Consider the following 15,452-nt stretch of genomic DNA (forward strand, 5'->3'; position numbering starts at 1 on the left):
ACGCCGCTGGGCCCTGCCAGGGCCAGGAAGGGAACGGCTTGGGCCAGCCCTGCCAGGCTGGTGCATGGGAAAGGAGAGCCCCATGCCAGGGAGGCTCCCACCAGGTGGGCGTGGCAAGATGTGGTGGGCATGTCCCCCCTACCCCTTCTTCTGCCAAGGGCCTCCCATTGCCCTCTTCTACCTGCAGAATCAGGTTCAAAACCGATTTCCTACAGGAAGCCCTCCCGGATTGACCCCAGTTTGTTTTTGTGCCTGAAGGCTGGCAAGCTGGTCCTAGCCTGGTGGCTGCCTCCTGTTAGGCAAACCCAGCGTTGTTCAGCCAGTGAGTGCCCGTAGCTTCTGTTTCCTAACGTGGATCCCCCCCCACCTCGCCCTTAAAACAAGCCCTTTGAGGGCTGAATCCTGGACCCTGTCCCCCACCCCATCCCTTGACGGAAGTCCTCCTGTTGCCCACTCCAACTTTCCCACCTCTTTGATAGTCACTCTCTGCCACCTCCTGTGCAGTGGCTGTGGCATGCCACTTGGACTCTTGATGGCCAGGGAGAGACTGGCCGGGGAGAGACTGGCCTGCTCCCCTCCCCTCTGTGGGGAAGAGCTATCTCCCCATCTCAGCCCCAGGGCTGCAGTTGGACACCCCGGCTCTAGATGTCTGGTGCTGAGGCCCTCTTGAGTCACGTGGGGGCTGCCCTGGAGGGTGCAGCGGATGCACGGTGCTACAGGATGGAGAAGCTGCCAAGGGTATAGGGCATGTGATAGAGCATTTGGGCTCAGCCCTGCCAGACATCTAGCATCCAGCTGCCAGCCTCCTGCATCCCCAGACTTCCCTGTCCACTTGTCCTCAGCATCTGGCACGTCGAGTCTTACAAAATGGCAGCAAACTGGACCCTGCCCCCTAATGAGAGAAGTTGGAGGAGCCCCCTCCTCCAAGCCCTTTGCTCCTGTCCCAAATTACATGCACTCAGCGCCATGGGACCTTCTCTGGCATTGGTTTCCAAGTGTAGTCCTGAAAGGCAGCATCAGCAACACCTGGGAACTTGTTAGAAATGTCGATTCTCAGGCCCCACCCCAGACCTGATGAAGGAGTCTCTGAGGGTGGGACCCAGCAGTCTCTGCCAGCCTTACAGACCATTCTGCTGCATGCTCACATTTGAGAACCACTGCCCTAGAATCTTCTCTAGTGATGCTTTGGGACCAGACGGAGGGAATGCCTCCTGGGTGGGTCCCAGGCTAGCATGGCTGGGGCCGATAGGCTGGAAAGTAGTTTGGGGGTGTCAGGGAGCTGCAGAGATCTTAGGGTTCCCCTCACACCCCCCACCGCTCAATAGCCCTTGAATCCCTTTGTTTCTCTCTAGTGCCCCCAGCCATCTAAGCCACCACCCTCCCTGCCTGAACCCTTGCAGTAGTTTCATAACTGGTCTCCCTGCACCCACTTCTGCCCCCTCCAGTCTCTTCTCCAGGTGGCAGCCAGAGCGAGCTTGCTGAAGTGCAGACTCAGCCATGCCAGATCGCTCTCTCACACGCCACTGCACCTCATATGTGTTCTTCAAAGCATGATCAAAATTGTAATTTTATGTTCGTTTGTATAGATTACCGTTTTGCTCCAAATGTATCCTCAGCCCCTAGCACCTAGCCCCCGGCCTGTCATGCAGAAGGCACTCAGTCAGTAAGTGCTTGTTGGATGAATGAATGAATGAATGAATGCACAATGTATTCATTTTGCCTCCAGCAACCAGCCCAGGAAAGAGCCCAGAAGGGAAGCTCTCTGCGCCCACTCTCCGGGACCTCGGTCCCGTCTTCCCATGGTGGCCACCGGCTGGCCTCACGGAGGATGGAGCGGGGGGTACCCCCAGGGTAGGACTCCAGCCTGGACGTCGGTGCTCCTGAGTGGCAGCCACAGCTCTGCTCAGCTTTGTGGCTGCATGACTCCTGAACGGGCGACTCTCACGGTCTCTGTTGTGTCCCGTCTCCCTCCTCTGTGCCCGGCCCACACAGATCCCTATGCAATCGTCTCCTTCCTGCACCAGAGCCAGAAGACGGTGGTGGTGAAGAACACCCTGAACCCCACCTGGGACCAGACACTCATCTTCTACGAGATCGAGATCTTCGGTGAGCTGGCCAGCATCGCCGAGCAGCCGGCCAGCATCGTGGTGGAGCTGTACGACCACGACACCTATGTGAGTCTGCCCACCTTCCTCCCCCGAGCCCTCACTGCCCAGCCTCTCCAGGGCCCAGGGGAGATGCTGCTGTGAGGGATGGGTCCCCAACGAGATGGGAGTTCCCCAAGGCTGGGGCTGATGGCCTCTCCCCCACCCCCACAGGCAGTGGTGAAAACTGTTTTAGAGCAATTAAAAATGAATTGCCACCATGCATGCTGTGCCCACGGCAGAGAGAGGGTACAGATCTGGCAAGGGTGCTTGGCTGTGGGTCAGGAGCCTGGGTTTTCTCTGTCTCTAACTTGCTTATAAGATCCCAGGTCGGTCCCTTCTCCCCATCAGAGGGCTGCTTTGACTCCACACACGGTTATCAAGCACTTGTGCTGGGCTGGGTGGCCCCTCACGTGGGGTTCCCCGTCTAGGTGGGAGCCGGGGCTCAGGGACCACCAGGCAGGGGCTCCTCCAGGGAGCCAGTGTGAGGCCCAGGTGGGGCCCCCTCTGCAGGGCTGTCGCACAGAACCTCTTGTGCTGGCGGGAAGGCTCTGCGGTCGTGCGCCCCAAATGAGGGCCACTTGCCGTGTGTGCTGAGAAACCGAATTTTCATTGTGTTTTAGTTTTAATCCATTAAACCTTAAGTAGCCACAGGTGGCTGGTGGCTTCGGTATTGGACAGCGCAGCTCTGAAAGGTTCCCAGGAGGGAGAGGGCTATGGGCTGGAGTGTGAGGGGCCGTGGGAAGACCCAGGCCCTGGTGGAAATGTGAGATTGGGGTGTTGGGATGAGGCAGGGGTGTTAGCAAAGCACGGGGGCCAGTGGGAGATGGAAGAGTGGGGAAGGCAGGCAGGGAAGGAGGAGAAAGGAGTACGAGGCCAGGGGAGCGGGGAGAGTGGCGGGGTCGGGGCGACATTTTACAAAGGAGAGCTGGGATGCTGTTGGAAGAGAGAGACTGTGTCGGCCGAGGGGTGTGTGGCCAAGAGGCCCTACCTGGGTTGGGGTTGGCAGTAGATGAAAGGGGAGGGGATAGGGCTTCACAGATGCTCCCAGAAAGAGTTGCCATGACTGGAAGGGAGGGTGTGGTGACCAGGGGTTGGGGGAAGGTGAGGCTGATTAGGGTGCCCCACTGGCTGGCAGTGGGCAATGCGGGCCTGGGCTGGGGAGGCTGATCTGTAAGCTCTGCCCTTAGAAGGAAAAGCTGGGTCCATGGGGGCCAAGCAGCTAGAGGAAGGGTCTTTTGGGGAATTTGGGGGGAAGAGCTCAGGACCTGGAGCTTTTGGGGCAGGAGGTGGCGGGAGGTGCCAGGACCTGGAGGGTGCCGGGGCCAGGGGACTTTGCAGAAGCAGGTGCGAGTGCTGGGTGCATGGCGGGCCGGAGGCTGGCAGGTCACAGCCTCTCTCTCCCAATGCCACCTCACCTCCTCTTTCACAGATGGTACTCTATCCCCTTTGGGCCAGTGCCCGGGAGGGATCCCGGGGGAGAAAGCCATGGCCTCTTCTGGGTGGGTGGGCCCCAGGGTCCTGGGGGAGAGCAGAGCTGTGCTCATAGATAATCTAGTCAAACGGGGCTCTACCTGTCGGCAAATACCCGTTGCCCTGAACTCCTGTTGTCCTGGCTGCCTGGGCTCTGCGAGGACTCCCCTCCCCGAGCCTCTCCATGACCCAGCGACTAGAGGGCAACACTGGGCCCAGAGGAGCCTCCAGGACCTCTCCCAGTGCTGTGGCTGGTGACCACTCTAAGTGGTCTATGCTGGACTGTCACCCGCTGGTGTGGCATTTATGCAGAAGCTGGTGGCCACTCCAGAATGGCTCTTGGCAATGTCCCCAGCAGTGACGTGACTGCAGGTAGGGATGCCTCCCAGTCCTGGCCTGGGTTTCTCCAGATGAGTGCCTTGGGTGAGCCACCAAGGCTTGTGCCAGCTGTGGCATCATCTGGCTGAGACCCAGGTTCTGTCTGCGGCCCCTGCCCTTGGGGAAGCTAATCACAAGGTCGGAGCTCACGGGTCAGCAAGGTCACTCCATCCTCTAGGCAGTGGGGAGCCATGGAAGGCTCATGAGTAAAAGGAATGATAAGATGAAAACATCATTTTAACAAGACTCATTTAATTTGATGAGCGTGATCACGGTCTCCCCATGTGGAGACTGGGGGGATTTGAAGGTGAAATGAACAGGAGATACAAATTCCTGGGAAATGTCAAACGCCTCTCCTGCTGAGGGCATTAAAGAAATGCTAGGAGGCTGTCACTCTCGTCTCCAATGGGCTTAGAGCTTGATTAAATTAAAGCAAGATGAACGAATGCTAGTTGGACATACAAAGGGACTTCTGGACCATGATGGGAATTCAGCATTAACAACAGTGGCAGGTAGCCACTCTCATGCTGCCCTTGCATCCCCCTAAGGGAAGCAGAGCTCACCATCTGCACCAGGGGCTGCCCTGACTTCTGAGGCCCTTCCGAGTCTGGGAGGCCAGAGGTAGGTCTGGTGACTGCTCTGAGGCCGCCAGAACCCTGGGCTGGGGGACGCTGACTTTTCTTTCCCTATGCTCGGTCTAGGGTGCAGATGAGTTTATGGGACGCTGCACCTGTCAGCCGAGCCTGGAACGGATGCCCCGGCTGGCCTGGTTCCCGCTGACGAGGGGCAACCAGCCGGCGGGTGAGCTGCTGGCCTCTTTTGAGCTCATCCAGAGAGAGAAGGTGAGGCTGGTCCACATCCAGATCCAGGAGGCCCGGCAGGGAGCTCCTGGTGGTGGAGGGTGAGGGCCCAGGCAGGGGATGGTCTGATAGAGAGGAGGGGGCTTAGATACATTCTTCTTCCCCCACCAAGGGCCTGCACTTAGTGGAGAGCACTGAAGGGCCACCTCTGGGTGTTGGGCCTCCTGCTGGAACCGGTTGTGCCCATCTTTTCTGAGCCCCAAATCAGGACACAATCTAACACTGGGGCAGAAAGCTGAAATCTGAACTGTGTTACTATATCTGCGTCCTCTGGCCATTGGATGTATTTTTCTCTGGGTTATATTCTGACATGGTTTCTGGAAGGGGGACCTCTGTGATCTGGCTAGGGTGCTTAATTGTCCGGGGCAGGGGACTCCAGGGACAGGTGAGGGCAGGACCCCTGTTGCAGTGTTGACTCTGCCATAGCCTCAGCCAGCCAATTCCCTGCTGTAAAATAGGAGGTTTGGATTAGAGCCACATCTTCAGACTTGCTCTTAGTGTGATGTGAACCCTAATATGTAAGCCAGCTAGAAGTGAGGCTACTCTGGCTGAAGTGTCTGGAGGGGACACGGCATACTGCCAACCTGGCTTCCCCTGCACTCGCTTACCAGGCACCTCCCAGGAGTCCCTAGTCCGCCAAGGAAGAGTCTGCAAATCCCTGGACTGTCTGATCACAGACACATTCCATGAGTGTCATTTTGTGGTTGGAGATGTGTTTGCCTGGCCAGGGCAGAAAGGTGGTGGGGCCTTGGGTGACAGGCACTTAACCAAAGCTCTGTTTCTTCACCCTAGCCGGCCATCTACCATATTCCTGGTTTTGAGGTAAGTCTTGCTCTTACCTTTGCTTCTTCAGACTTGCCCCCTCCCAGGCTACACCACCACCATCCTGCCTTCAAGCCAAGCAAGGCTCTGCTGGGGCCACAGGGGCAGGGTGGGTAGGGGCTGGGGTCCCTCTGCCCAGCTCTGGCTTTCCTGCCCTTCTCCCCTGAGAAGTCCAAGAATCACAGACTCAGATGGAAGGTCATCCAGCCCAGTGGCTCTCAGCTGGGCTGCATGTTGGAATCCCTTGGGCAGCTTTAAAAATCAGCAGTGCTCAGGCCCCACCCTAGACCAAATGAAATCCCATCTTTCAGGGTGTGGCTCAGGCCTTTGTATCTTTCAAAGCTGCCCAGGAGGTTTGAATGTGCAGCCTGGGCTGAGAACCATCGACTTAGGCCAGTGGTTCTCAGCGTGGCATCACCCGAGGTATTGTTAGAAATGCCAAACTTGGGTCCCACTTCAAACCTACTATGAAGCCAACTCTGAGGGCAGCACAGAAACCTGGGTATTATCGAGCCCTCCAGGGGATTCGGACGCACGCTCACGTTTCAGAAGCTCTGATTTAGACCGTAGTTCCCAACTCAGTGTTCCCACTAAGATCCGGTTTTATTTCCTCTACTAGTTATGGGGACTTCATTCCCTTTGCCCTGATCTCCTTCCTTCTCCTGGGGGTCATGAAAAATGTAAACCCTTTACTGGTACCCAGGCTAATTTGATTCAGGAATCCTATGCCCGGCCAGGCTCAGCTGCAGCTTGGAGAAGTGGTCGTTTGGGCTCTGTTTGGATGCTTCTCCCCTTAGGAGGCAGGGAGCCCAGGCAATCTGCAGACGGTCCTTACAGTACAAGCCCTCCCTGCCCTCTGCCCCCACTCCACCCTCTGCCTCTCCTCCCACCCCTTCTAGTCTCTCTCCCTCTCCCTTTCCTGCTCCCTGTCCACTCCAAGCTTCTGCTCTCAGCTCTGCCAGCCCTGGGCAGGTAGGTTGCTTCTCCCTGGTTCTCCAAGTCCACATCTCCAGCAGTGGCTCCAGGGATTCAGGCCTGACTGCGTCCTGGGGCTGTTACACAGGGTCCGGGACCTTCCCAGCACCTGTCTGTTAGTCAGTCTCCTTTCTCCTGTCACTTCTAGAGATGCCTGGGCTCCAGGCTTATGCTTTGGCCTCTCCCACCACTCCCTCTGAATCAACGTGTGTTGTACCTTCTTTCTCAGGGACCACGTAGAGGGCACGTCTGGGAAGCACATCACCCTCACCCTAGATGGGAAGTGGTTTCTGTTTGCTCCTTGTAGGGAGACATCTGGGCTGTTGATCTCTGCCCCAGCCTAATGGTCTTTGTCACTAACGGTAAACTTTTACCCTCCTTCCTCTCCTCCCTCCACCGTCTCCTGGATGTGGACTGTCCCATGGTGTGGTCCAGGTGCAGGATACGTCAGGGATCCTGGAAGAGGTGAGCCGGCCCCTCACAGCTGTGGCCTGTGGCTGGGGAATAGGTGGGCAGAGGCAGAGGGAAGGTGAAGGCCATGCCCTGGAGTCTTCCTGGTTCCTGGTACTCCAGTGTGCCTCTGTCACATGGACCCCTGTCTGGATTTAATTTCCCACACTCTGCGTGTCTCCAGGGCTGCCTGGGGTGTGTCCTGGTGTGAGTCTGGCTCTTAGGTGGATTGCTGCTATGTTGGAAGCCACATTTGCCCAGATCCCCGGGACAGCAGTACAGAGCCTCAACTGGCTGAGTACCAAGTGGCATGTTTTCAAGAATAAAATGTTCATAAGGGGCCAGAGTAGTCAAGGAAGCCTTGCTGGTGGAGGTGGCGTTAGCCAAACATTGTCGTAGCACTTAGGAAGAAGGTGGGGAACGTGCCTCTGGCCCAAGGGACCAAGCACCAGGTTGGGGCCTGGCTGCTTTAGGGAACGGGGCAGGCTGGGGATTCCTAGCTTCTGGGAGAAGTTTGGGGTTTGCATCCAAATGAAGCAAGGCTATGCCCTTTGCTATGAGGGATGAAAAGCACATTTCCTTATGGCCTCCTGCACATCTGTGAGCAGGTCCTCAAGAGTGAGCTGAGGCAAAGGCCCAGGCAGAGAGACAGGAAGGAGAGCCCTGGTCAGATGGGGGTTGGGAAAAGGGCAGCCACTTCCTGCCGTCAGGGAATCCCCAGGCTGCGAGCGAACACCATTTGACATTTTCAGTGCAATTTGGACTTGAAGTGCAGGGTCAGGATGTGGGATCCGCCGGCCCCGCGCCCCTTACCTCACTTCCTTCAGCTCCCAGACCGAGGTGGGGTCCGCCAAGTGAGCTGGCCGCAATTGCGCCTGACAGGCAGCCTCCTGCTTCTGGCTGCAGTTGCGAAAGACTGCCGATTTGGAAAGGGGACCAGAGTCCTGTCCAGGGAAGCAGCACGGAGCCCTCTCTCTTGATTGAGAGCATTCTGTGGCCAAAACCCACAGCCTGCTCTGAAGAAGACCCAGCCCAGGGATGAGTTATTAAAAAAAAGTTAAAATCCTTAATAACTGGATTTGTAATATATAACAGTGAAGGCTCAGATTCCAAGAGCAGGGATATGGCTGTGGTCTTGTTGTCAGGAAGCAAATCAAAATCTGCAGCTTTGGGGCCAGAGCCTGACGAGGGCCAAGTGCCCTGCCGCAGGGCCAGCCGGCCACAGGCTGAGGCGGGTGTGGGTCAGCAGGGCCAGAGGAGAGCAAGTCCTGGGGGTCTGCTGGGCACAGGGCTGGGCCAGCATGTTCAAAGGGTCCCAGGACCAGTAGGACGGATGGAGCATCAGCTGGTCCAGGGAACCACTCCAGAAGGTGACCTTGTGACCCCTTCATCCCCAGAGGGCTCCCGCCCTGGCCCTGGGGCCCATAGCTCAGCCTCTTTCTTCCCTGCACTTGAAGGCTAAGACTCATGCCGAGGTCCTGGGTCCTATTTGGTTTTAAGAATCCCCAGGGGCGGGGTGGAGGCAGGTTAGTCTTGCTGCCGCCGCTGGTCCTGCTGGAAGCCTGACGCCTTAGCAAGATTTTTCTGTCTTCTTTGCCGCGGCCGAGCTCCTGCCTGGTATCCCTCATTCAGCCCCCTCCAGGCTCCCGGCCTGACCCCTGTGAAGAGCGCTCCAGCCATCCTGGAGGGCTGTGAAAAGCCATGCCGGGAGCTTAGCTTCTGGGCCACTGGCCACGGGGGCCCTCAAAAGTCTGGGAGCAGAGAGGGCAGATGGGTGTGTTAGGAAGCCATCTGGCTGCAGAGAGGTGTGGGATGGGGAGCGAGGGGCAGGAGAGACCAGCTAGGAGGCTTTTGAGACAGATGTGGTGATGGGGGCCTAGGCTAGAGAGGGAATGGAGAGGGGCAAGTGACTCGGAAGCATGGTGTAAGGACGGCCTCTCCGGTGGGGACTGCCTTCTGGCCAGCACACAGCCCACGCCTGTGTGGGAGACAGTGTCATGAATGAGGTGAAAGGTATCTACCCGGGCTGAGCGCCCCTAGAGCAGATGGAGGACAGTAGGGATGGCTTCCTGGAAGAGGGGACTCTGAGCTCTCTCTGGGGGTCCAGGTGGCCGTGCCTCGGGCTGGGGGTGCGTGTCACCGCGTGGGGCCAGTTTGGTGGGCAACGAGATTTCCCCTCCCCCAGGCTGTTTGCCCACCTGGAGCATCCCTCTCCGGGGGCTCTTGGTCGGGAAGGGGGACCGTTGCGTTGTGTCTTTGAGGCTTTGGTGTCTGGGAGACCTGGGTCCTCACGGGTGGAGGGGAGGGTTTCTTTCCAGCTCCCAGCCTGTCTTTCTGCCTGTCGCTTGCTGTTGCCCCTCTTCCTGAGCCTTTCTCTTCCCCTTGTCCAGCTCTCCCTTCGCATTTCCCTTTTCCTCTGTTTGCTCCTTGGCCCAGGCTCCCTCTCTCCCTCCTTCTCCCCGCCTCTTCTGAGCCCTCTGTCTCGTTTCTTTTCCTTTTTGTCTGGAGAACAAAGGCGGTCTGCGCTGCCAAGGGGAATGAGTTCAAAGAAACTGCAATTTTAGATTTCCTGAGAAATGGAGAGTGCACAGGCATGTGTGAGTGTGTGCAAATATGTACACTCACGAGAGCATGCACGCCTGCACGCACACACACACACACAAACAGCAGAAGAGATGATGGCAGATTCCTTAATAATTGAGGGCTCCTAGGATGTGGAGCCTGTGCAGAGGAAGACCCCATCTGGGAACCCTTTAGGTGGGAGCAGGGGCTTGTGGTCCTGAGCACCTAAGGGGGCGTGGTTCGGAGTATCGCCCTTGGTTCTGATGCCCCTGACATGCTCCGTGGAGGCATGCCCTGGTTGAAAGGAGAGCGTCCTCCGTGGCTTTTTTGCTGTGAGTTGGGGGGCCAACCAGATGTCACTCCATCCCCTTCCTAATCCAGGCAACAGTCTATGGCTTTTAGTCTGAGATGTACATGAGGTAGTCTCCTGCACCCCCAAATCCTCCAGAAGGAAAAATTTGGTGTTTTGCAATCAGGAAAATAAGCCCAGTGATCCCCCATCCCCCTATCCCTCCCCCAAGGCTTTAATTTAAAACACTGTTTTTTCCTGGGAAGTGTAATTAGAGCAGCATGTTGTTCCTAACGAGCTGGGTGGGGCAGGCAGACAGTGGAGCCCTCCCAGCCCGCCCGGCTGCGCCCACATGGAGCTCCCCGAGGAGCTAGGATCTGAGTGTCCAGAGGGTCACCTGACTGTGCCCTGCTGTGTGAGGAGGGGGTCTGTGGGCTACTGGTGGCAACACTGACCTAGGTGGCTGGGGGGGCCTGCCCACACTTGCCCCAGCCCTGGGAATGCACGTCTGTCTAGTGTGGTGGCCCCTGGGACTGGGAGAGGAAGCCCCCCTCATGGCTCAGGGGCCTCAGTTCCCTGTACTGAACTGGCCAGCAGGACGGATAGATGAAAGGAGGCAGGCGGTGGATTCTGCTTAAAGTGGGGAGAGAGCCTCATTTGTCCTTGTGTCCTTGTCCTCTTGGTCTGAGCTGTCTCGGTAAGCGCCCTGCACACCTGTAGAGCCCCGTCAGTGTAGCAGCCCCACGTCTGCCCTGCATTCAGGGTGGGTGGGGAGGAACACGGAAGGGATGGACCCCACCATGGAAGGGGTCATCTCATTAGCCCTCTGTTGTGTGGCTGCCCCTGAGGTCTGTGGTCCTCGGAGTCCCCCGTCACACACGGGACAGTGAATCAGGATGTCCTGGCGGTGCTTTCAGTCTACACCCACCCCCTCCCAGCCTGGCAGTGCTGATAGGGGTCGCTGCAGCCCAGCCCCCTGAGAGTCACTGTCCTGGAAGGAGATATCATGCCTCTCAGATGGGCTGGACCAGAAAAAATTGAGAAACTTGGGCATAGGAGTGGCCATCTGGCTGGTGCCACAGGACTCCCAAGCGTGAGATGTGGGAGACCAGTCAGGACCTTGGGCAACCAGAGCCCAGGATCGCTTAATTAGAGGTAAAAGAAGTCAGAGAGTAGGGCTGTAAAGAGTTTCTGGAGTGGTTGGGGAGATTTTCTGGAGGATGTAGAGTTTGACCTAGGCCCTGAAAGATGGGGTAGATTCTGGAAGATGGCAAAGGAAGCCCATTCAAACAGAGGGAGGAATGAGCAGGCACGGGGAAAGGAGGGGTTGGTGAGGATGCAAGACTGACACAGGCGAGAGCGTTGGGAAGGATGGGAGAGTATGTCGGAGTCGGTTCTTTGTCCCCTTATCCCCCCGTCCATTCGCCCTCTGCCATCCCTCCCTCCCTGCCTTCAATAATCTGTTCGTAAGCCTTTATTTATTGGACAGGGGATTTAGCTGTTGTCCCTGGGTGCAGAATTGCTGGTTTCACAAGGGACACAGACAAATGAACACACAGAAATGACCCAGGGTGATGTCTTTCAATGGGACAAGTTGCTCTGGGAACCGTGGGGTGCTTAACTTAAACCTGGGGCTCCAAGGAACACTTAAGTGGACCTGAAGTCCACGTAGGAGGTAGGCAGATGAAGTGGGCAGGAGAGCCTTTCAGACAGAGGGACCAGTGAGCTCCAAACTCGCAGGTAAAGAGAGTGTGGTGCCTCCTGCAACCTGCTGGCATTCAGAAGGGGGGGTGCTGTTGAGCGTGTCTGGGGAGGTGGCCCATCACTGCCTGGGGTCCCGGAGGAGAAAGTTGGTGGTGAGAGGCGAGACCAGAGAGGTCAACAGGAGCTAGAAGATGAGGGGTCTTGGAGGCTGCGTCAAGGAGTTTGGACTTCATCCTGAGCGGGTGGGTTTTAAACAGAGTGGCATTCTTAGAAAGTCTTCCCTGGCTGCAGAGTACAGCATACATTCATTGGAAGGGGATGTGCAAAACCAGATGCAAGAGATCACTTAGGATGATGCTGGTGAATCCAGGCAAGAGATGGCGGTGACCCAGACCCAGGAAAGAAGATGGGTGGGTGGGCCTGGGAGAGATTTAGGAGACGGAGCCCTAAGGCTTGGGGATCCATCCAGGGGAAGGAGAGCCAAGGGTGGCGTGGCGTTTTTGGCTTGGCTATCTGGGTGGATGATGGGGCTGGATTCTGAGGTGACATTTGAAGAGAGCAGGTTTTGGGGGGGTGGGATCTTAGAGAATCCATTTTGGGACAAGCTCGGTGTGAGAGGCCAGGAGGACACATGGATGAAGTAGCGGTAAGGTTGGAATGTGAGTGTGGGGCTTAGGAGAGACGCTTGGGAGCGGAAAGCCTAGGGGAGGGCTGGGCAGAGGAGCAGGGGGGAGGCTGCCAGGGAGACACAGCCAGCGGAGGGTAGAGAGGGCGGAGGGGCCAGCGGTGAGGAGCTAGACAGACGGCTTTAGGAAGGAGGACGAGGTCAGCTGGCCAGTTGCTGCTGAGGTAGGGAGAGAGATAGGCGCCTGTGAGTTTCCTCTGGGTTGGGCTACAAGCAGGTTGTTGTTAATTTTGGAGAGAGAAGTTTCCAGGGAGGGGGTGCAAGGGGCGGAGCGAGTGCACTGGGCAGAGGGCTGTGTGGAAGCGGGGGAGAGGCAGGGGATGGAGGCAGCCTTTTTCAGGAAGAGAGAGAGGAGGGGGTGGCAGGCTGCAGGAGAGGACACAGAGAGAAGGTGTGGATGGACCCGAGATACCGTCGAGACTGTCTTTAAATGTGGAAGGAAAAAATCCAGCAGATAGTGTGGAAAATTGGGGCGCACTGGATGAGGCCGGGTTGGGGAGCCAGAGCACGTGGCGGCGTAGATGCACAGTGATAATGAGAGGTGCCTACAGGCGGGGCGGTGCGCACAGTGGGGAGGGGACAGAGGGCTTGGTGGCAGCTGGCAGGGGGAGGGGAGCCCCTGCAGGGGCAGGGATTCTGGGGAATGGCAACGAGGTGCAGGGAGCAAGGATGTCCTGGGACCCCTGAGGACGGCATGGTGGATGGAGGTGGCCTTGGGATGAGACTGGGGGCCTTGTGCCTCATAAGCTGCCCTGCGGATGCGCCTCTAACCGCTGTCTCTGCTTGTCTCTCCTTCCTGCCGGCCGGGCCTGGTGCTCCACAGCTGTGTGCACCCGCCGTCTTCCTCCAGGGCCTCCTGCAAACGGTACTGGAGCCCAGTCTTCTCCAGGTTCTTGGTCCCTGTCCTCCTCTGTAAGCAGGTTCCTGTGGTGGGGAGCCTGGGCGTCTGCACAGAGAGAGGAATATCCTCACAGGGGACCTGGAGGAGCCCAGAGGGAAAGTGGGACGTGGAAGTGAGGGACAAAAAGGAATCAAAGGGACACTGCCCAGAGTCTGGGGACGTGGAGAGGAATGTTCTGGGGGAAGTATATTCATGAGTTTTCCTGGGTGATTTCAGGACAACATTGCAGCCCTATGAGAAAGGCTTGGTCTTTCTGCCTCCCCACCCAGGATCCCAGGGCTCTTCCCTCCCTGACGTCTTCTATTTGTCCCTTTCGTCATGGGCTTTTGGCCCTCAGTACGCTGTGGGCTGGGCATCAGCCTTGAGCAGGCCACCAGCAGGCCTTCAGGCATAACCTTTTTTAAAAAGAGGCGACCCCTGCTGCACAGCTGTTGCAGTAGGTGGCCTTGGAGTGCCAAGGTTGGACGCCAAGCCAGGCATCCCGAGAGCAGCCAGGCCACCGCGGGCTCTGCCTCCAGCCTCCAGGGGCACCATTCAGGGGGACTGTGACGTGCACGGCACCCCGTGGAGCTGAGCCCTGCTCATCACTCTTTCTCCTGATGGCGTCCGTTGCTCAGCCAGTCTAAAAATATCATGTCACCTGCGTTGTGGGTCTGGAGGAAAATGATGAATTCCTTCACTCTGTGCTCTGGGGACGTAGGGATAGTTCTGAAGCCGGCGTTGTTTTGAGAGGTGCCTCTGATGGCTCAGCGCTGCCCAAGTCCCTGGGGGATCACCAACAACATTAGGGACGGAAACAGTGGCACCACCAACAATATAGCTATCATTTTAGTCACTGCTGTTTACTAGGCACCTCCCGTGTGCCAGAAACTCTTTATATTTGTCCTCTTGTTAAATTCTCAGACCAATTTTGTAAGAGTTTCGTTATCCTGGATTTTCATATGAGGGCACTGAGTCACAGAGGTTGAATTATTTGCCCAAGGTCAAATAGCTCAGGAGCTGCAGGGTTAGCACTAGGACCAGGGTCTGGTTTGATTCTAGAAATGAGCTTCTTACCACCGCAGGTCACGAAGCATAGCATCATCAGTGTGTCACTGGCAGGAGTGACAGCTGGGATTGGCTGTGAAGTGATGAGGCGGGAGGAAGCTGGTGTGTTTCAGTCCTCCAGCTGCTCCCACCATCTGCATCAGAGCATCTGTAGATGGATGCACCATCCTTTGAGAAGGAACCCAGAGCAAGTCACTTGAAGAATGAATCCAATGATTCCATTGTTTATTAATGCAATTTCATGAGGCAAGCTCTGTAAAGCACACAGCACAGCCCTTCTATTTATAGTTAACATTTCCTGAGTGTCAGGGCCTCCATGTATGGATGTGCAGGTTGTGCGCCGCGGAAGAGCACTGAGTCTAAGGGGGTGCGATTTCCAGTGCAGACATCATGTATTTTTATTTATTATAACAATTTCCAGTAGGTGGCAGTAAAGTGTCTTGTTCTAATCAACTAGTAAACTATGATGATTTTCTGACGTGGAAGTAAAGAGTTTTAAGAAAGGGTCATCCTTCTCTAGCTGTCACAAAGATGCCATGTGGGCTCCTATTGAGAGTTTACATGCACTCTTCTAAATGTTGTATTAACTTCTCCAAGCCTCACACTAACCTTTAGAGGTTGATCGTTTTTAATAATCATTTTATAGATGAAAAAAATTGAGCCACAGAGAAGTGAAATAACTTATTTTACTCAGTAAGTAGTGGAGTCAGGATCCATACTCAGAGCCCGTGTTTCTAACCACTGTCAGAGTTGGTAGTTGTCTAATCCACAGTAATACCTGCCTCCATTGCCCTCCCTGCTTCCCTATGTATTTCTTCAGGACTCTTGCCCAAGTCTTTTTGGCAAACCCATAGCAGGTAGGGTTGACACAGGCCACGCTCACCTCTGGTCCATGGTGTGAAGGAGCCTCCCCAGTAGGCCCTTTGGTGCCCGTGGATGGTGGTCCTTTCTGTCCCCTTCTCCTATTGGTAAATACCCTTTCTGGCCCACAGTGCAAGTGTTCTGTTCAGAATGTGTCACACCTCAAGACAGGTGTGAGTTTGGAGCTGGAGATGGAACACCAGGGCGGGTGGTAAGTTGGGAGGGTCTGAGCCAGGAGGCAGGAGAACCAGGCTAGCAGGAGGGCATGTGGTCCTCTCGGGACTGAGAGGGACTGAAGTGG

General features: G+C 56.4%; 1 protein-coding gene across 23 annotated transcripts in view; it reads left to right on the forward strand.

Moving 5' to 3' along the window:
• The window catches only part of DYSF (dysferlin), a 230,073-nt gene that overhangs the window by 141,029 nt on the left and 73,592 nt on the right, over positions 1-15,452 (forward strand). For 12 of the 23 annotated variants that reach the window (XM_082642728.1, XM_082642730.1, XM_082642736.1 and 9 more), the window contains 5 exons: positions 1,993-2,174; positions 4,697-4,837; positions 5,648-5,677; positions 7,088-7,117; positions 13,166-13,207. In XM_082642728.1, coding sequence (XP_082498854.1) covers positions 1,993-2,174; positions 4,697-4,837; positions 5,648-5,677; positions 7,088-7,117; positions 13,166-13,207 — 425 coding nt within the window. The remainder of the gene's footprint in view (positions 1-1,992; positions 2,175-4,696; positions 4,838-5,647; positions 5,678-7,087; positions 7,118-13,165; positions 13,208-15,452) is intronic. The other 11 variants (XM_082642718.1, XM_082642724.1, XM_082642726.1 and 8 more) reach the window with 2 other exon arrangements.

This window comes from Mesoplodon mirus (assembly GCF_964341445.2).
Source record: "Mesoplodon mirus genome assembly, chromosome: 14".
Classification (NCBI taxonomy): domain Eukaryota; kingdom Metazoa; phylum Chordata; class Mammalia; order Artiodactyla; family Ziphiidae; genus Mesoplodon; species Mesoplodon mirus.